This window comes from Rhamphochromis sp. 'chilingali' (genome assembly GCF_963969265.1).
Source record: "Rhamphochromis sp. 'chilingali' genome assembly, chromosome: 1".
NCBI classification, from domain to species: Eukaryota; Metazoa; Chordata; class Actinopteri; order Cichliformes; family Cichlidae; genus Rhamphochromis; species Rhamphochromis sp. 'chilingali'.
This window is the reverse complement of record NC_137929.1, coordinates 35,427,064-35,449,043: the sequence shown is the minus strand read 5'-3', so window position 1 is coordinate 35,449,043 and position 21,980 is coordinate 35,427,064. Positions and strand designations below refer to the sequence as shown.

The 21,980-nt window shown below is 44.1% G+C and overlaps 1 protein-coding gene and 1 long non-coding RNA gene across 2 annotated transcripts; both read left to right on the top strand.

Annotated features, from left to right (window-relative positions):
- Positions 1-188: 188 nt before the first annotated feature.
- On the top strand, positions 189-10,893 carry LOC308393303 (thialysine N-epsilon-acetyltransferase-like). The gene is made up of 6 exons (XM_080876970.1): positions 189-328; positions 555-606; positions 2,512-2,595; positions 9,973-10,074; positions 10,166-10,206; positions 10,379-10,893. Exons 1-6 carry the CDS (start codon positions 266-268, stop codon positions 10,544-10,546), a joined length of 510 nt encoding a protein of 169 aa, XP_080733096.1. The 5' UTR covers positions 189-265; the 3' UTR covers positions 10,547-10,893.
- A 6,452-nt stretch (positions 10,894-17,345) lies between these two features.
- On the top strand, positions 17,346-19,947 carry LOC308405014. Its single transcript, XR_013973250.1, has 4 exons — positions 17,346-18,265; positions 18,852-18,935; positions 19,179-19,269; positions 19,353-19,947. It is a non-coding gene; the product is annotated as an uncharacterized lncRNA (long non-coding RNA).
- The last annotated feature ends 2,033 nt before the right edge of the window (positions 19,948-21,980 follow it).

The window sequence follows — 21,980 nt, the reverse complement described above, 5'->3', positions numbered from 1 at the left end:
AAAGTCAGTGGATAAAAATCGTGTTCATGTGGCATCAGCTCTCACAGGGATTCTGGGAAATCAGAAAGCAGATGCGTTAGCAGGGAAATCTACCAGTAAAGAAAAAACTGGCAAAGACAGAGTAGTGCAGTACATGTGACAGGGGGCGGTAATGCAATGGAGACGGATGCCAACTGCTTTTAAATCCCAAAGAAGAAGAAGAAGTTGGAAGGAAACGCGGCTGTCCAGCTCTGCGATCACGACCTCATCACCACATCTACTCAGCATGGACTTCTCAATCCGTGCAGCCAACCTGGACGACTGCAAGGACATCGCGCGCATGATCATGGTGAGCGGAAACGTGCGCGCGCAGTCCAGCTGTGTGTGTAAGACATTTAGTGACATGCATCGACCGTCAGGCTGACATCCATCAACCTCTCTGCTGCTGCTGTCATTATTACATGGTTCAGATGCAATGTGCTCGATTTGCTCTTTAGTTTCAGTGCAAACAGGCTAATAAATGTTAGAGAGCTCGTTATGAACGATGAGCTCATGCTTTGTTTGTTTTTCTCCAGGAGCTGGCAGAATATGAGAAAGTGTCAGACCACGTGAAAGTCACCCAGAAAGGTAGTGTATGTAGTCATGTCTCAAGTTCTCTGCCTTGACTTTCAGGGTATTTTTTTTTATAATATTTATAAAACGATTAAATCCAAGGTGATATTTTTGGAGGTGCACAGTTTATTCTTTATGTCTGTGAAGGTTCTCAGTCATCCAGGTCATCGTAGTCAGAGGTCTGGGCATTCCTGCAGCGAGGAATGCTCAGACCTCTACATTGGAGAGACCAAACAGCCACTTCACAAGCGCATGGCACAACACAGAAGAGCCACCTCCACAGGACAAGACTCAGCAGTCCATCTTAAGGATAAAGGACACTCTTTCGAGGATGCCAATGTTCACATTTTGGACAGAGAGGACAGATGGTTCGAAAGAGGAGTGAAAGAAGCCATCTATGTCCACTGTGAGCGACCATCTTTGAACAGAGGCGGGGTTTACGACACCAACTCTCTGCCATCTATAATCCAGTTTTGAGATCCCTTCCCAGACGCCTTAACGCCCACTCACATCCTGGGCCATCTAACCTCAGGAATTCGCATGATAAGGTGGGGCCAGGTTTCACAATGAACACACCCGAAACCCAGTTTCACACCTTGGCTCAGGTGATTAGAGGATCATCAGGGGGTCCTTTTGTCCCTCTGTGGGGGGTTACTCCCACTAGGTTTATATCTGGGACTCTCCACCATTTGACCTTAGAACTGAAGAAGCTTCTCGGATGAGAGGTGAAACGTCTTCAAGCAACTTAAAGAAGTCCAGACGCTTTTCTTTGCAAGCTCCTTTGACAGTTTATTCTTGACTTTGGGAAAATGAGATCTTATAAAATCTCGTCAGTGAAACACAGAAACTAAATTTTAATGTCTGCAGCTGTAAAATAAACTGAGCTAAGACACGTACACATTCAACTGACATTTTTATAAATGCAGATGCAGCTGCTTCAGTCCATGACTTGCAGTGCTTGATGAAAGATAAAAGAAGAAAGTGTTGCTAATCAGAAACTTTCCAGATTGTGTTGAATGGTTGATCAAATTCTGGTGGCACATTTCTGCATTCATAATTTCTTCATTTTGACAGGATATCCAACACCACACTGGCTGAAAGGCAGCTCTGAAACATGACAGAGCCTATACCGTGTTTTACAGATGGCTGTAGACACTTGTACCTCTCTGCTGACCTCCTCTATAGAGTCATGTGCATCTTGAAGCAATGTGGGCTTCGACCACAGCTGGAGTTTCTGCCAGGAGCTGAAGTGGGAATGCACGTCCAGATAAAACACACTTTTAACCATAAAGTATCTGGATCAAATATAGTTTGGTGTTTATGGTAAATAGACTGGTTCTTATATAACGCTTTTATACTCTTATGAGCACTCAAAGCGCTTTGTACAACTTGTGCATTCACCCATACACACAAGCACATTTTTATTTAGTGCTTTCTAACTAACATTCACACACATGCATACTCCGATGGATGCATCGGAGAGCAATTTGGGGTTAGTGTCTTGCCCAAGGATTTTTGGCATGCAGACTAGGGAAAGTCAGGGATCGAACCATCAACTTTCCAATGAGTACATGACCTGTTCTACCGCCTGAGCAACAGCTACCCCAAATTTAGTTGTTTAGTTATATTTGTGTAAGCTAAGTAGATTTTATCACACTATAATAAAGTATTTGTCTGTGAGCCATTTGTTTCTACCACCAGGTAACAGGTTTTCCCAGGAAGCTTCATTCTAAAATTAGGAATTATGGACCTTTGAGGAAAAACCATTGCACTGTATTTTCCAACAAAAGGTCAAGAACTGGTTTTAAAGCTCTCTCTTAGCTAAGATTACATTTTGATAAAAAGCCTCAAACTGTTAAATGTAAACTGAATTTCCCCTTGTGAAAACACCGTGTAACAGTATCTATAATTTCTTTTCAGACTTGGAGCAGGATGGCTTTTCCAAGAACCCGTTCTTTCACGGGATCATCGCTGAGGTGCCAGAACAGCACAAAACCAAAGAAGGTGATCATGTTACGCTCAGTTTTCTCACACACCGTTGCGATCTACTGTCTAACAGCTGTAACAAACTTAGAACTGATGGTTGAGTGTTTAAAAAAACATATGAACCCATGTAATGTATGTTTGCACTGATTGCCGATCACGCTTCAACTGAGTCGTCCTCGGTCAGAAGGAATGGTACTCCACAGTGATGTAGTTCAAATAACTTTACTAAAGAGGTGGCAGATGACATCAACAGGATGTACAGCGTTGGTAGGGAGGCATTACAGTATTCACATGCAGGTAACGGGGGTGTGTATATGGGTATGTGTGTGTGGTCATATGGTAAGCACGCACGCAGTATTAACTCACACCGAATGCACGTTAATACGTTACTCCTCCGACACACCTCTCATCTGTGCAGCGCTGCGCTGAACACGTTCCCAACCGGAAGTACAGATACCGAGGTGCATCATGGGTAACGTAGTATAAAACAGCTACAGTGAACAAGCGGACTTTTAACAGCCGCCCCTGTATTTGTAGGCAAATACACTCCCGCTAGAGTCCTTCTATTTTGAAACAGTGTCATTTGAGTCCTCAGGAACTTTGGGAAGTTCCACCAACTTAGTTACCGGGCGAACATAGGTACTGTCTTTAACCTTGACCTCGGCAGCTCGAACAACGCCATCAATCCCTGGGAAAACTTTGGCAATGGTACCCACAGGCCAAAGGCCTCTAGGCAAGTTACAGTCCACAATCATAACAGCTTGTCCCACAGCCATGTTGTCAGTGGACCTCCTCCATTTCTGTCGGAGTTGCAGTCCTGGGAGGTAGTTCTGTATGAACCGCTTCCAGAAGTGGTCGCTGATGACCTGACTGTGCCTCCATCTTCTGTTAGAAAGAGTGCCTGAGGGGCCGTAAGCTGCCTGGGGTAGTGCCGAATCATGCCGCCCCATCAAGAGAAGATTTGGTGTGATGGGATCTGGGTCAGCTATGTCAGCCGATGCATAGCCAAGCGGCTTTGAGTTCAAAATGCCCTCAACCTCTATGAGAGCAGTGAGTAGGACTTCTTCCACCACAACTTGGTCCTTCAGGACCACTTGCAGAGCTGACTTCACTGCTCTGATTTCCCTTTCCCATGCTCCTCCGAAATGAGGAGAGTGTGGGGGATTGAAGCAGAAGTTGATAGTCTGCTTGGCCAGTTGCTGCTTGAGGTCCGGCTCCATGTTTTCAAACGCCGTTTGGAGTTCTCTGTGCCCACCTCTGAAATTGGTCCCTCGATCAGACCACATCTCGTATGGCTTTCCTCGGCGTGCAATAAATCTGCGTAATGACATAAGGAAGGAATCGGTGTCAAGACTAGGGAGGAGATCAAGGTGCACGCATCTGGTTGTAAGACACTTGTAGATGATTCCCCAGCGTTTCTCTCTTCTACGACCTATCTTTATCGTGTATGGCCCAAAACAGTCTACGCCCGTTGACCAGAACGGCGGCTTATAGAGTCTCAGCCGCGATGAAGGTAAGTCAGCCATTTTGGGTGTAGAAGGTGAGGCGCGCCATCTCCTACAGTCCACACACTGGTGCTGATGCTTCTTAATGGCTTGACGTCCTCTGAGAATCCAATAGGTGCGCCGTATTTCCGCAAACAGCCTCTCTGCACCTGGATGAAGGAGCTGGTCATCATAAGTTTTTATGATGAGCTTGGTCAGGGGATGTTCAGCTGCTAATACAATGGGATGAATACTGTCTGGATCTAAGTCGGCAGCTCGACGGAGGCGGCCTCCGACTCTGATGAGACCGGTGAGACTGTCATATTCAGGGGACAGCACGCTAAGACGGCTGTCTGAGCGGACTGGGTGCCCGATCTGGAGGGCTCGGGCCTCCTCTGAGAAGCTGTCAGTCTGTGCCGAGCGAAGCAGCATGGTTTTGGTTTCTAGTTGCTCCGCTGCTGTAATAGAAGCGTCAGCCGCCCCGTGTTGGGTCTGGTAGGTAGCAGCAATCAGCTCATCTAGCGTGGCATACTGTGTTGGATCCGGTAAAGTCGGGGATGCAGAAACGTGCCCACAGAATGCAGTCTTCCTGAGCTCTGCCTCACTGCATGCCGGGAACTCTGTTGGCAACTTAGGCCAAGTGTCAGCAGTTTGTGACAGAAAGGGTGGACCATGTGACCAACGATTGCGGACAGTTAGGTCAGCGAGATGTTTCCCTCTGGTGATGTCATCAGCAGGATTGAGGTCAGAGGTCACATACCGCCACTGTTCAGGAGATGTCAGCTCCTGTATTTCACAGATTCTAGTCCCCACAAATACCTTATAGCGACAGGAACTAGACTGGATCCACTGCAGCACCGTTGTAGAGTCTGTCCACAGGTAGATCGATTTCAGGAGGATGGTGAGCTCTGTCTGGAGTAATTTGGCCAATTGGGCCCCTGTGAGCGCTGCGCAAAGCTCCAGCCGGGGTATTGACACCTGTTTACGTGGGGCCACTCTGGAGCGAGCCATCAGGAATGATGTGGCGATGGGCAGTTGTTGATCGATTACTCGGAGATAAGCCACAGCCCCATACGCCTTTTCTGATGCGTCACAGAATATGTGAGCCTCGTATGTCACATTGCTGGAGTTGTGAGAAGGAGTGTAGCAGCGGGGAATGGTGACATGCTGAAGGTGTGACAGTTCACCTTCCCACTCAAGCCAGGACTGAAGTAGATTCCCTTCGATGGGCTCATCCCATCCTCTCTCTGTGCTCCACAGGGCCTGTACAATCAGCTTGGCCCTTGTAGTGTAGGGACAAATATAACCTAGGGGGTCATACTGGGTAGCTAGTACCTTGTACACGTTGCGCAGCGTGACCATGGAGTAGGTTATAGGGCGGTGCTTATATCCCAGGACATCTGTCGGGCAGTGCCAGCTGAGTCCTAATGTTGACTCTTGTGGGTCGAGACTTTTGAAGTTCAGCCAAAGCTCGCAGCTCTCTGATCTAGCTGAAGCGGGCAGGTGAGCAACTACTTCGGGCACGTTGCTCGCCCACTGACGTATCTCGAATCCTCCTTGAATGAGTAAACCTCTCATTCGGTCGATGAGCTGCTTTGCCTCTTCTGGGTTGGACAGGGACTGTAAACAGTTATCCACATAGAAGGCTGTGTGGACAGAGTCACAGATGTCCTTGTGGGTGTCTTCGTGCTCCCTTGCATGTCTCTGTAGGGCGAAAATAGCACAACAGGGGCTACATGTCGTTCCGAAGGGCAAAACTCCCCACTCATATACGTCTGGGGGCCGGTCAGTTTCACAATCCCTCCACAGAAACCGTAGCAGAGGACAATCCTCTGGGAGCAGCCGAATCTGGTGAAACATGGCTCTGATATCTCCACTCACAGCTACAGGGTGTTGGCGGAAGCGGAGTAATACCCCCAGCAGAGTGGGCCCCAAGGGAGGTCCTGGTAAGAGGTAGTGGTTCAGGACGGCCCCCTGAAACTCAAACGAACAGTTGAAGACCACCCTAGCCTTATTATTGTGATGTACCATGTGGTGGGGTACATACCATGACTCGGAAGGGCTATGTGTCTCATCTGGGCTCAGCTTAACAACATAACCAGAATCTACTAACCTGTGGATCTCCTGGCTGTATGTGAGGGTCAGATCAGGATTCTTGGCCAGCTTACGTTCAGTGGATCTGAGGAGGCCTTTTACTGCTTCAGGAGAGACACACATCCGTGGAAAGTCCCTTCTTCTCAGCAGCGGAGTGGCGTATCTCTCGACACCGTCTACTGGGACTCTGATGGTCTTTGTCTCCAACATAGCTACCGCCTCTCTGTCCTCCTTTGACCGTGTGACCTCCTTCTCTGTCCTGTAGGGGGGAGCATCTAGTTGCCCCAAACGCTTCACATCTTGATGCACGGCCTCTGCAGGAGAAAGGCACATGTTCAGGCACTGCAGGTCCCCCTCAGATGTAGGCATACTACTGGCCGGCCCCTGGATGGCCCATCCGAGCTTGGTGCAGATAGCTACTGGCCCTTTGGACGACCCCCGAAGGACGGGGCGGACAGGGGTGATGAGATGAGCGTTATCTGAGCCAATCAGCACCAAAGGTTGGATCTGGTTAAATCCCTCAATCTGGACTTTCTGTAAGTGAAGATATTTCTTCTTTAGCTGTTCAACTGGACATGACTGAGTAGCTAGGCTCAGTTGTTGGGCTGTGAAAGCATGTGTTACTTTGTACCTCACTTTGGGCTTAGCCCTTGGTGACACCTGAAATGAGACAAAGCCTCCCTTCATCTGGATTACATCTCGACGGATAGTTCTCAGTGAGAGTGTTGCTTCCTCCTGTTCCAAACCTAGAGATTTAACTGCCGCTGGAAGCACAACAGTCTTCTCTGAGCCGTCATCGAGCACAGCAAATGTATTCAGTGATTTGCCCCCATAATGTAGTTGGATTGGTACTACCTTAAGCATAACACGACCTGAGTGACTTGAATAGTCTAGGTAGACCATACTAGTACTCACAGTTAGTATGTTAGGGTCCCGCTTCTTGGCCTCAACCAGGTCATGGAGCACCGACAAATGCTGGTCACCACAGGTGCTGCACGGCTTCTTCAGAGTACACTGCTCTGGAGAATGTTTACGGCCACAGCGCCAGCATTTGGCCTTCTCGGTAATCCAGGTAGCCATAGCTTTGAGGTCTAGCCTTTTGAATCCATCACAGCCATTCAGATAATGCTCTGTCCCTTCGCAGTATGGACAATAAGGTTTGAACTTCTGTTTCTTCTTAGGTTGGACTGTCGGATCTGGAGCTGTAGATTCTCCCTCCTGTTTTAGCTTGGCTTGGGCTGGATTTGGGCCGTAGTAGATGGAAGCAGATCTGTTGTGTGGCTTGAGCCCTGCTGAGGCTTTGAGTAGGTTCTTCTCTGGACGTGGCTTGTCCGGGGGCATTTGAGAGGCTTGTCTGGATAGCTGAAGGACTTGGGATTTCCGTTCGAGCCATTCTGAGAAGTCGTACATATTGTATGTTCGGCTGCTGCCACTGCGGATGATCCCCCGGGTGATACAGTACTCGATGAAGTTGTCCCTGTAGTTCAGAGGGAGCTTGGTAAGCAGTCTATCCACATGTGAACCACAATGAAGCTCACTGGCTGCTACTTCATCCATGGTACTGAGAAGCCCAACCAGGCTGGACACCGACAGGGAGAGGTCTTCAATAGCTTGAGAGTCTCCGGCTCTAATAGGGGGGCAGTTTAATATAGTGCTAAGCTCACTTTGGACTAACTGCCTTGGCTGTCCATACCTCTGCTCTAGCGCCCTCATTGCACTAGTGTAGGGAGTGCGGTCGTGAATGTAGCGCTTGGCTACCTGTAAGGCGCTGGGATGCTCTAGATGATCTAGTAGGACCTGATACTTGTAATCTTCTCCCAGATGAGAATGTGGCCCTAAGGTGCTGTCCAGCCCTTTCTTCAATAAGGCAAAGTCACTCTCTCTCCCCGACCGGAAGATCACCAGCTTAGGCTTTGGGATGCCGTATGAAGATGCCACCATCATCTCCATCAGGTTTGGTAGAGGCGTTCCTGCTGGGTGAGTTGTGGCAACCTGTGGATTATGGTGTTCAGCAGAGGAAGATGATGAATAGTGACTGCCTGAGGGATAAGGAACATAGTACTTGCCAGCTGGATCAGGCACAGCTTCAGGATGCAGTATGGTGGGCACAGGGCGATGAGCTTCTGTCCACTGTGATGGCTGGGTCACAGGCGCTGGTGGACGTGAAGGTTGCTGCAAGTACACAGGATTAGCTGGATGTCTGACTTGGAAGACAGGAGCAGCGGGATGTGACATCTGCTGCAGACTCATTGGGTCCACAGCCTGTGATAGCTGGTGCACTGAAAGATGAGCATGTTGTAGTGGCTGATCAGCTGGGGATGCAGAATGTAATAGCTGCACCTGGCCTGGCCTGTTTATCAGGAGCTGATGTTCCGATCGCTGATATGAGAAGGGTTCAGCAGTGCATCGCCCAGGTCTCCTGAGTGGCGTCGATGCAGCTACATAAGTGGCAGGGTGCAGCACTGGCTGAATGTGAAGGCTCACTTTACGGGGAGGTGATGGAGCAGATGTTTCCACTGGCGTCGGCATGTTTGCAGGTGTTGTGGTGCCCTGCTCGGAGGGACTTACTAGCACAGTTAGTGGCTCTGTGGTATCATGTAACACCTCATTGCTAGGTTGTAGTGGTGCAACTTCTGTTATGGAGGAAATATGTTGGGGTTGTTCTAACGCTCCTGTTTCTGGGGGAAGAGGACTGCCAGGTTTAGAAGCTTGCTCCAAACGCTCCACCCGCTTTAGTAATGCCCCACGAGTTTCCTCCATAGACACTTGCAGTTGAGTCATGTGTTGGAGGACACTGCTCCAAACTGATTCCATCTTCTGCCATCTCTCATCCTCTTCATAGTCGGAGCTGCTTGAACTACTTGGAGCTCTAGATGGCTCGGGTGGCTCAGTTAGGTTGTGCTCATAGTCCACCAGATGTCCCGGAAGTTTCTTCTCCCGCGCTGGACGGGGGCTATTCGAATGCACCTCTATCCTGAGGGTTTGCCATCTCATTAACTCAGCCAAGGCAAAATCCGGCTCGAAGGACCACTTGTAATGTATGTTTGCACTGATTGCCGATCACGCTTCAACTGAGTCGTCCTCGGTCAGAAGGAATGGTACTCCACAGTGATGTAGTTCAAATAACTTTACTAAAGAGGTGGCAGATGACATCAACAGGATGTACAGCGTTGGTAGGGAGGCATTACAGTATTCACATGCAGGTAACGGGGGTGTGAGTGTGTATATGGGTATGTGTGTGTGTGTGGTCATATGGTAAGCACGCACGCAGTATTAACTCACACCGAATGCACGTTAATACGTTACTCCTCCGACACACCTCTCATCTGTGCAGCGCTGCGCTGAACACGTTCCCAACCGGAAGTACAGATACCGAGGTGCATCATGGGTAACGTAGTATAAAACAGCTACAGTGAACAAGCGGACTTTTAACAACCCATATGTGACAAAACCCTTAAAGTAAGTGAAAATAACCGACAGAGTGGGCGAGCAGGAGAAACAAAAGAACAGGGCAGATTTTTAACAAAAGGTTAAAAATGTGAGGTTTTATTTATAAAGTTTGCTGCACATTAACTGTGAGCAGCACCAAAATTTGTATAATTTTTTTCACTGATGTAAAGGAAATGATACATATTTATGTGTTTACAGTGTAAAGTAAAGCATTATGCTGTTAATAATCACTCTGATAAATGTTCAGAGTCATTCACTCAGTTGGAAGGAACGGCAAAACAAATATACAGATTTTATGAATACAGACACGGTTTAGCTTCTTCTAAATGTCGACTGTTTTTACCAGTAGATATTTTTCTTCTTTCAGGGTACACGGAAATCGGCTATGCACTTTATTTCTATGCTTACAGCTCCTGGTCAGGCAGAGCCATTTATATGGAGGACCTGTATGTGATGCCTGAGTTCAGAGGTACAGTACAGCCTCTGAGAAGATGTCTCATCATCACTGTGACCCTATATTTGCAGGAAATCTCAAGTAATGCACATGATCTGTCTTTCAGGGAAAGGTGTTGGTAAAGCACTAATGAGCAAGGTGGCACAGGTGAGTGAAACATGTGAATAATGGAGAAGATAAACCTTGAAGCTTTTTTTATTTTCAATATTTGCACGAAAACATACTAGCCAGTGTCCCAGAGGCAGCATACAGAAACAGCTTCCATGCTACATCTACAGCAGTCATTCCTGTCTTCCTTCTTGTTTTTGCTCTCCTGTAGCTGGCTCTGGCTGCTGGTTGCCACCAGCTCAACTTCACCGTCCTGAACTGGAACAAACCATCTATGGACTTTTACCTCAGCCAGGGCTGCTTTGATGTTACTGCTACCATGGGCTACCACTGCATGCGCTGCGAGGGGGAGGCGCTGAAGCACCTGGCTCAACTTTAACCTATTCATCATGACCTTGTGACCTTTGCAGCCATGAGGTCAGCCTGCGCACTGCAGGAATGGAGCACCACTCAGTGGCCTCTTTGCAAAACCTAACAACTTGAAGCGCCTACCTCAGCGTTACAAGGATAACTGTTACATAGGCTGTCTGAAGGTCTGTGCATATAAGCTAAGAGTGCAGCACGCCTTTTTAAATGAATATAGTTCAGATATGTGTTTATTTTATAAATGGCATTAAATTGGTTTTCTAATTTAGTTGCAGTTGTATTTTTGCAGCTACATGTAATTTACAAGCAGTGGATGTTCCAGTGTGTAACGTCATAGAATAAAGCGAATTGTATACATTTCTCCTGAGGGTGTTTTTTGTATTAAGTTACCAATAAGACACATAATTAAGATACTGTCTTCCACATTTAACGGCTGTCAGAAATAAAAAAGAAATGAAGTACAGTTACTTCACTACTCCTTTACTTCTCACTAGTTTTTACTTTTATGCTTTGCATTGTAACACAAAATCTCAACTTTCCACTCCATAGTTTCAAAACAAGCTGTCAAAATGTTGAGATTACAGTTGCCATTTCAAGTCAAACAACTGCCAAGGCTGCTTAATCCTCTACAAAATGCTTAGTTTAGATGAGTTAGTGAAACAACTTGATCAGCTGTCTTATTCTGTCTACAACATTCATCCTCTTTACTGCACAAGTGTGCGACGATTAATATCCCTGCATCTGTCCATTGCCAATAAGGAGAGATCACTTAAACATTATTTATTGAGACAGAGAAATTAATGTATGATGACCCATCATGGCAGACAGAATCCGAGCGGTGATAGGATTTAGGACAGGACCCCTTTGAGTCTACATGGTGGTGGTGATGGAGATGGAGAGTGAGGCTTGGCTCTAACTGAGGTGTCTGTGAGGTGGTTTGTGAGGAAAGTACCAAGGTGGAAAGCAGAATGTATATTAGCGATAAAACAACGCAATTAGGTTTTCAAAACATAAATATATATACCGAAAATATGGAAACAAGCAGAGGTTCGAAGGGTTATAAAGACAGTAAAAATCTTTATTGGAGAAAATACTGTGAATTACTGGGTAAAAATACACCATTAGACAGGGTTCACTGTACAATTAAACCTAAGTCTGGTAATTCAAAAGATTATTACTTCCCAGCAATAATAGATAATGATAAAAATTAGATAAATAAATCTGAATTATTAGCAAAATCATTTGCAACGGTGGATAGAACAGACAACCTTTATGACAAAGAAAAAAGAGGATGGGAAACAACATTACAGAGAAATATCAAAAATACTTCATGATTAAGAAAATAATGAAGATGTAATTCATATAAATTTTTCTTTTTTGAATTAAACAAGGCATTAAAGAAATCTGGGAAAAAACATCCATGGTACAGATCAAATCAGTTATTGCATGCTTAAATAATCTGAGTGATGCAAGTTAGGAAATATTGATAGAGTCTATTACAAGATGTGGGAAGAAGGAGAACTACCAAAGAAATGGAAAGAATAATTAACAAATGTGCAACAGGCTATTGTGATTATTGCACAGAAATGGAGCACATATTCATATATGTGCTATATTCTTATAAAACAAGAATCATTTAAGGATAAGGGAATTATTTCTCAGTGTTTATAGTTTTTGTTATTTTTAAACTTGTGAAAGAACATAATGGCGGTACTGTAGTTTCTGATCCATACGCCACTCTAGAAGGTGGCGGTAATACACCTAAAAGTTTAATTTAAAAAAAAACAGAAGAAGAAGAAGCGCGTCAAATTTTGTACACAGGGCCACTCGAACGATAGTTTCCATTATTGGAAACTTAAAGTACAAGGTCTGAAAGAAGCGTCGCGAAAATGCCGCTCACGATTACGGTCAGAACGGAAAAGGGATTGAGATTTGAGCTTGAAGTGGAGTGCGATGATACTGTTGAGAGTTTAAAGCTTCGAATAAAGGAGAAAGACGGAACTCCCCCCGGTAGGCCTGAAATCGCTACTAATACACTGCATGATTGTGATTAAAACGGTCATTCAACAGTTACAGATTACCGCCTTACACATAGTGTTAGAAAAACTGCTATCCACCCACTCCTTCAGGTGTTACATGATTTGTTTTTATGCAAAAGCGCCCTGCTTTCACACAGTCTGCTCTAATCAGTTTGCACTGTAGTTCAGTAGGTTTACGTGGTGCGTTTAGTTGCAAGCTCAGCAATCTACCCCAGTGTTGAAGAAGGACAGGTCGTTGAGATATATTTATATTTCGGATTTTCCTGTATTAAAATAAATAACCTGTTATGAATTTCTTGTTCTTTACAGCACGCAGGTCTATACTGGCATATTTATATATTTCAGGAATTACATATGCAAGTTGTTATGAACAAACTTCATATTCTTGATCATTCTTGAGCTGAGATATGATACTTAAGTCACATCCATTATATATAACTTTGAATATAATTATCAACAGACCCCACAATATTGTCATTTAACATGTGGCAGTGCTTTAGGGATCATTTGCAAGTTCTTTAGGTGAAATCAGTAGAGACTAAAGTCATTACATTTTCTCTTTCCTTATAAATCCTCAGTATTCATCAGATATCCTGAGCTGAATCAACTCAGGATATCTGATAGAAAAAAAGAGATCTTCCAGGAATGGTGATGGAGTTTTGATTGGTACCGGGCAGTGATTTCATACCTGCTGATCTAACCATTCACAGCAAACCCTAGCAATCCGAGAAGCGACTGAGCTTTATAGCATAGAAAGTTACGTGGATAAGATGAAATCCTGCTTTGTAGTACGGGCATCTGGGCGAACACCAAATACACAGGTCACATAATTGCAAGTAGATGTTTTTTGTTTGGTTTTTTGATGTTTTTTTTACAAATTGTAAATGAAAAAGTATTTTCAGTTTTTAGAAATTATTAGCCTTTCTTGACTTTTGGTGCCTGATTTTAACTTTTAGTTTATGTCTGTTTCAGATCAACAGAGAATTATTTTTCAAGGCAGAGAGCTGACGGATGGTCACTGTCTCAGTGACTATAATATCCAACACAGGTCCATTGTAAATGTAACTCTAAGACTGAGAGGAGGATGGCTACCTGAGGAAGGTGATAAAACCCGGAGCAGGGAAGAGCTGTCTAACTTTTAAGTAATTTTAACAACACAGCAGAACAACATCTCAGTGACACCAAGGTCCAGGTTGCTCAAGCGCCACTGAGGAGTAATTTTAGCATGACAAGGAATCCTCAACCAAAAGCACAGAAGAAGTCCTCCAATGAGTCTGTGAGAAAACGTCTGCTCAGTGGTGACGGGAGAAAAGTTTTTAAGACGGAGACCTGAGAGAATGTGTTGTACTCATCCCCCTGCACTGAAGATGACAACACAAAATCCAATTTCTACAGTTTTTGTTTTGATACTATATTATGAATTGTAGTTCCTATAAATAAGCAGTTACCATGCTACTTTTAAACCAGTTCAGCTAGGCGGATAGCACACAGTGTGATGAGCCAGTGACACTTTCAGCATTGGCAGCAGTAAAACTTTAAACTCGTTAAATTCTTGACACAAGTTCATCCTCCTCACCACGTAAAGAACTGTTTAATTTGCACTCTGATGGTAAATAAAGTAGATGGGTTAAGTCCTTTGGCTACATAAAGTTACAAAAATTGAAAAAAAAATATTTTGCACCTCTAGTCAGGAGATGTCAGCACTTATTATCATGGTAGAGTGGCTCAATGTTTGGTGGTCAAAGTCCATGTCCATGAAACAAACCCCTTACTGTTAGACTAAAATTATATTTTATTTTTTATATAATGATGCTTCTTTACCTAAACTTGTGTGTCAAACTTTGGTTGTTTTTTTTGTTTTGTTTTTTAAAAAGAGGGATCTTTGACTGGTTATTATTTTGACTTTCAAAGCAGAGATAAAAATTACCACCGTACTGCTGTGTACTGTGTATTTGTATTAACTGATATAACAGGTTATTTGCTTGACCAGTTTCTCTGAATTATAATGACCTCTGGATCACCTGGAACTGTGACAGCGGTCACTACCTTTGGTCTCCAGTTCCTTAGACTGAAAGGAGTTAATAACAAGCTGGAGTTTGGGCTGCCAGTCTTGACTGGACTGTCGAATTTTGGATGGATACCAAAGAATCAGCGAAATTTCAAACATTTGTTTGTGGATGAGTTCAACAGATGTGTATTAAGCTAACAAAAACAAGGCAACACATCAGATGAATATTGACCAGCACACATCAGTGAATTTATTCTGTTTGACTTATATTTGAAGCTACATTTCCTCCTGGATCTTTTGATTTGTTTTTGCAGTCAACATATGTCTAACATTTCAAATACACTTCTTTCTCTTCTGGAGTCAGAGAGGAAACAAATTATATTCATATCAGTAATAAAAAACACTGAAGCCTGGTTAATATAACTCTTCATCACGACCATTTTGACTTCTGGGATTACAGTTATCTTAATATAGCACATTTATTATTTAGCACTTTATAGTTTGTTTTTTTCAACAGATGCAGAGTGGGACTGACTGGAAGCTAGTGAGCTGAGTGTTTGCAGCTAGTGAGCTGTGTTTTTGTGGTTTTCAGCTAGTGAGCTGCGTGTCCGTGTTTGCAGCTAGTGAGCTCCACTCTTTTTGACGTACTTTGTACTTTATTGACTAACGCTTGAGTTTTGTTTGTTTCTTTAAACGGTGATAGCGGCTTGTCCGTCTCTTTTAGTTAGCATTAATAGAAACTTTAATAAAACTCTTTAATTTAACCCTTTTGCCTCCTTGACTCCTTTTTCTGACCCGGACACTTTTTGTTACTTCCCCCTCACCGCCTAGACCCCTCAGGGGAACGTAACAAGTGGGGGCTCGTCCGGGATCTTTGAAAAGGGAGCTTTAAGTTGGATTTGATTATCTTGCTTTGTCACCTTTTTGAGAGCCACAACTTCCCAGTTAAGTTAGGTGAGTGTCCAGCTGAGCTTCGTTTTAAGTTCTTCCTTCAGGCACTCTTTTATTATTTTGCCTTTCTTATTTTCGGACTAATCCTGGGCGGGGATAAGTTCCCTTTTGGGGGTAGGCAATTCAGGGTTCCGGTCGCTGAAGCTTTGCCTTTAAAGTTGCCTCGAGCCCAGCACGCTCCGGAAGATAGGTAGGTATAGTTTGGTGTGCTTAGGAACTGGGTAAGTTGTATTTGTTCATGTGTATGCAGCAAGAGGTAAGTTGGTCAGTAAAAGTAAGTTGTGTAGTTTTCCGTTAATTGTTCAGTAGTCGCTGAGTGAGTTGGCAGACGGGTGTGGTAGTATCTTAATTAGGGTGTGTTTGCTAAGCCTCCTCCGCCCCCAAAATGGATGATGCAGCTATCAGTGCACAGGTGTCTAGAGGCTCGTTTGTGGGCAATAACATCCACCTGGTTCCAGTTTTCTGTGAATCCAGTGTTCAAAGATTTTTCAGTGTATTTGAACGCATAGCGACTGCATTGCAGTGGCCTCAAGATGTGTGGGGGGTGATGTTGCTGTGTAAGTTGACAAGTAAGGCTCAAGAAGCTTGTTCCAGTCTGTCTATGGATGACTGCTTAGTTTATGAGAAGCTTGAAAGTGCTGTCCTCCAAGCCTATGAACTTGTACCTGAAGCCTATAGGCAGCATTTTAGAGGTTTGGAGTTGGCACAGGGTCAGTCCTACCTTGACTTTGCTAGGGAGAAGGCAAAGCTTTTTGATAGGATAGGTGGTGTTCTGCAAGCCAGGTTAACAATATGGGGTCGTTACGTGAGCTTGTGCTGGTGGAGGATTTCAAGAATGCGGTGCCTGAGTGTATTGCTCTTTATTTAAGTGAACAAAGGGCTATCACTTTACAGCAGGCTGCCACGCTGGCAGATGAGTTTACCCTAACTCATAAAACAAATGCTGTAGAATGTGACATCCTTTCTCACCATAATGCATCTTGGAGAGGTAAGAGTGGGCCAGCTAACAAGGCTGAAAAAGTTGTGGTTTCGAGACCCAAAAGGAAGCTTTGTTTCTTCTGCCACAAACCTGGACACCTTGTTGTTAACTGTTTGAAGCTGAAACTCAAACAGAAAGCACACTCAAAGCAAAAAGGGCCTGCTTTGAGAAAAGTCAGTCGTGGTTCTCAAACTGACAAGGTTGTCAGGCCCAGCAAAGGACCACACTTGGGCCATAGTTGTTTAAGGGGCTCCTGTGGTCAGTGTAAGGGTCAACTAACCCTGAGCTGCCACTGGTTGACAATTTCTCAGATCCTCAAAATGACTTGCAGGGAGACAGATCATGTATAAAACCACCAATCAGACCTGCACCCCTTGCTAACAAACATGTCTGTGTTTCAGTAAAACCTGCTAGCTGCCTGCTGGGTTCTCCACATGTGATGGTTCGAAGCCCTGGCTATCACATGGGACACTGTTTCGAGGGTCTGGGGCCATTCTCTGTCAATGTTGTGAACCCACTGAGATGGGGCTGGCAGCTTCTGCAGGAAATGCCTAACCATTGCTATGGGGTTTGGTAGGTGGAAAGCCTACAGTTTTGGTGTTGAAACGGTTATGGACTTGATTGTTTTGTTTATCATAATCATTTGACAAACCACAGGTTTGTATTTATGGGAGGGGGTGTTATGGCCCTAGCAGGGCCTCCTCCTGAAGGTGCCTGTGTGGGTGTGTCCCACTACCTCTTCTGAGATTTAAGCCCAGGGAAAGGTGAGCTCTCTGGGCCAGAGCTCACCTTTCCCTGGGCTTAAATCTCCTTAATTACTGATGAGAGTCAGCTGCACAAAAGGGAAAGGTGGCACCTCAGGCAGAAGAGGTAGTGGGACACGCCCACACAGGCACCTTCAGGAGGAGGCCCTGCTAGGGCCATAACGGGGACATTCATTCAACTTAGCAGTTTGTTCTAACGAACCTGCAAATTTACCCTTTTTTATTATTTTCAAAAGTCTTCGATCATATGTAAAATGGAAATAAAAGGAAAATGCATTGTTGAAAAAATCGATGAAAACGTGTAATGTTTTGAAGCTTAATTAGATTTATTATTTAAAAACTTTCAGAAAGAAAACCAGAGTGGAACATACTATTTGATTTTCTGAAAAAATGAGAATGTACAGCTGAATGAACTGACCTTATTTTGTGTTCCAGGTTTACACTCAGCAGTGAGATATTCTTTATCAGGTTCAGTATTTATTCATTTTCCATAGCATGAAGCCCCAAGTGAATGTCCTTTGTTAAAATATTCCTTTATAATTCTGATATGCTCTTCCATTCTTTCAAAGTCAGTTTAAAATTCACTCAGGGACACTGTTAAGAGTAGTATGGAAGTAGGTTATATAAAGTGCTCTGATGCATTCGCTTTATCAGTTATGGCACACTTCTCTCTGTCTGGTCCTGTATTTGCTTGGTGTTGGATCGATATCAGATTTTCAGTGGCACACACTCCAGCCTACATGAGTGTATCCAGCTGCAGAGCAGTGGTTCCAGGACATGTCTGCTGTTTGTTGAAACTGAAGTAACACACTGGACTCAGAGGAGCAAAGCAAACTGAAGTATCAATAATTTCACGGCCAAAGCTCGTCTACTTCTCACAGTCAGTCCTCTATAAGACTGGAACCAAACCTCATCACATCCACTTGACGTGGCTTTCTCCCTCCGCGCTGCAAACCTGGACGACTACAAAGACATCGTGCGGATGATCATGGTGAGCTGACATGTGGACGCTCATGCAGTCCAGCTGTGTGTGTGATTCAGAATATTAGACTGTAAACCTTAAATCCATGCAATTTTTCAAAAACTCAGTGTTGCTGTTATCATTAGATTAATGAGATATTATTGGATGAACTGTGCTTGCGGTGCTCTACAGTTTCAGTGCAAACAGGCTAATAAACTGCCTGTAAATGTTTTTAGTGTCGGCTGAGGAACAGTGATGTTAGCATGTCCTAATAAATGATGACAGCTGATGCTATTTACGATTTTCTCCAGGAACTGGCAGAGTATGAAAACCTGGCAGAGCATGTGAAAGTGACCCAGAAATGTAGTGATGTCTCAAGTTTTTGCCTTAACTGTAAATGTATTATTTTATACTCTTCATAAACATTAAATCCAAGGTGTTATCCCAAAAGAGGTTCAGAGCCAAGTTACTTTAGTTTTCTTTTAATTTTCACTTTTTGTTTTTAATTCAGTTTAGTTTCCAAGGTGGATTTTCATTTTTCACTTTAGTTTTTATTGTTTGAAAACATTTAGAGAATAGATGCATGGATGGATGTTTATGTCTAATTTCTTTTCAGACTTGGAGCAAGATGGCTTTTTCAATAACCCGTTGTTTCATGGGATCATCACTGAAGTGCCAGAACAGCACAAAACCAAAGAAGGTGAGGGAGATCATGTTACACTCAGTTGTCACACACACTGTTTTCAGTGCACTGATATGCCTTTAGGTCTAAGTAAAGCATTATGTTGTTAATAATCACTGCGCTTAATATTTAGAGTCAGTAACTTACTGGAAAGAAACAACAAAACTAATTTACAGTTTTTATGAATACTAAAACTGTTAATTGTTAACTGTAAGCTAGCTCAGACTGCTTTTTTTAAAATAGCCGATCTTCCACACGAAGATCGGCTATGCACTTTACTTCTATTCCTACAGCTCCTGGTCAGACAGAGCTATTTATATGGATGACTTATACATGATGCCTGAGTTCAGAGGTACAGTACAGCCTCTGAGAAGATGTCTCATCATCACTGTATTTGCAAAAGATCTCAAGTAATGCACATGACCTGTCTTTCAGGGAAAGGTGTTGGTAAAGCACTAATAAGCAAGGTGGCACAGATGAGTGGAACACTGTGGAAGATGAACCTTGAAGATTTTGCTATTTTCAGTATTTCCGAGCAAAAAGTACTAAACACTGTCTCACAGGTAGCATACAGAAGAAGCTTCCATGCTACATTTCAGCTCAGCAGTCATTTCTTCTTGGCTTTGCTCTCCTGTAGCTGATTCTGGCTGCTGGTTGCCACCAGCTCAACTTCACTGTCCTGGACTGGATCAAATCTATCTCTGCACTTTTTACCTCAGCCGGGGCTGCTTCAATATCACTGCTACAATGGGCTACCACTGCGATGGGGAGGCACTGAAGCACCTGGCTTAACTTTAACCCAACCGTCATGACCTTGTGACCCTTGCAGCCATGAGGTCAGCCCACACACTGCAGGGATTCCATTTCCAAAACCTGACAACTTGAAGCCCCTACCACTGCATAGGCTTTCTGAAGATCTGTGCACATAGGCTTATTGTGAAACATCCCTTTCAAAATGAAGAAAATGATATGATAGAAATGTCTGAATACACATAAATGACATTAAAATTTGTTTTTTAATTTGGTTGCAGTTACATTTTGGCTGTAAGGCAGAGGATGTTCCAGTCCTGAGAGGATTTTTACATTAAAGTGTATAACGTCATAGAATAAAGCAAATTATATACATTTCTCCTGAGCATGTTTTTGTGTCAAGTTGCCAACAAGTCACATAATTTAGACAATGTCTTACATATTTAGCAGTTGTTAGAGGTGGGAAGTAATAAAGTACAAATACTTCATTTTTGTACTTAAGTAGAATTTTCAGTTTTCTGTCCTTGCTGGAAAAAGCTTTTTTTGCATTAAGTTACAAGTAAGGCACATAATTCAGACAATATGGAACATATTTAGTGGCTGTCAGAGGTGGTAAGTAACCAAGTAGAAATACTTCATTGTTCCTAAGTAGAGTTTTCAGGTGTTTGTACATATATTTTTCTGACATTATTTTACTTTCATTCCATATATTGTAATGCAAATATCTCTACTCTTTACATATTGAAAACAGGCTCACTACTTTATGTTTAACACATTTAGAGGAGTTATTTAACGTCACTGAGAACTCTCCAGACATCAAATCAATGTGAACCTCAATGGTATGAACAGAGGTGGGTCGAGTATCCAAAAATTGTACTCAAGAGTAGCATTGCTTTACAATATTATTATTATTCAAGTAAAAGTAAAAAGTAAAATTTCAACAAGATGGCGGCGCGCACAGACGCAGCGGCCCGGAGCTCCTACACTTTTGCACTTTTGGTGGTATTGGGTATTATTTCACACAGTCTGGGGTTACTTCAATACAACAGAGATGATCTACTACAACTAAGCCGTGGAGATCTTCAACTAACATCCGAGTATCTCATCCCCCCGGAGATCGTTAAGCAACCCCCGGGGCTACCCGCAACAGCAAGCCGCAGGAGGAGACGTTGCGAGCGGAGGCAGAAGAGAGGCAGGCGGGGAGGCCTGTGGGCACGGCTAAAGACTAGTCCGTTTAAACCACCACTCCCGACCATATTCCTCTCCAATGCCCGTTCAATCCGTTACAAACTGGATGAAATACGACTGCAGATCGCCACTCGACGGACTTTTAACTCATTCACTGCCATTGACGTCTATAGACGTCAATTGAAAGCATACGTTTGAAAATGGCTGGCAGTGAATGAGTTAATAACTGTTCGTGCATGATTTTCACTGAAACCTGGCTGGACAGCGCCATTCCCAATGCGGCTATTGATCTAGCAGGCCGCACCGCCTATCGAGCCGACAGGTCTGCGGACTCGGGTAAGAAGACCGGCGGGGGGCTGTGCATCTATATTAACAACTTTTGGTGCACGAACGTCACGGTAACGGAAAGACTGTGCAGTACAGAGGTAGAACTGTTGGTGTTAAAGTGCCGTCCATTCTATCTCCCTCGGGAATTTTCTGCCGTTTACATCTGCGCTGTTTACATTCCACCAGATGCTAATGCTAAGCTAGCGTTAGCACAATTGAGCAGCAGCATCAATAACAGCCTGGTAGCACACCCGGACAGTGTCTTTATTGCAGCTGGGGATTTTAACCACGCGGACCTGAAATCTGTACTTCACAATTTCCACCGTAATGTGAAGTGTGCTACCAGAGGAGATAGAACGTTGGACCAGGTGTACACCAACATGGCGAATGCATACAGAGCCCAGGCTTATCCCCACCTGGGTCTGTCAGACCATCTCTCCCTTCTGCTACACCCAATATACACACAAAAGATCAAGAGCACTGGGATTACAACCAAAACCGTGAGAACATGGCCGCAGGATGCTATTCCGATGCTTCAGGACTGTTTCCACTGCACAGACTGGGATGTATTCAAGGTGCAGGACACTGACAATCGTGTCGCATTGGACAGTTACACCTCCACTGTCTTGGATTACATCTGTTTCTGTGTGGACAATGTAACAACTTGGAAACGACTCCGTGTGTTCCCTAATAATCCACCCTGGATGACACGCGGAGTTCAACAACTTATTCGAACGAGGAACAACGCTTTCAAATCCGGGGACCAGGAGGCATACAGTGCTGCCAGGGCCAACCTGA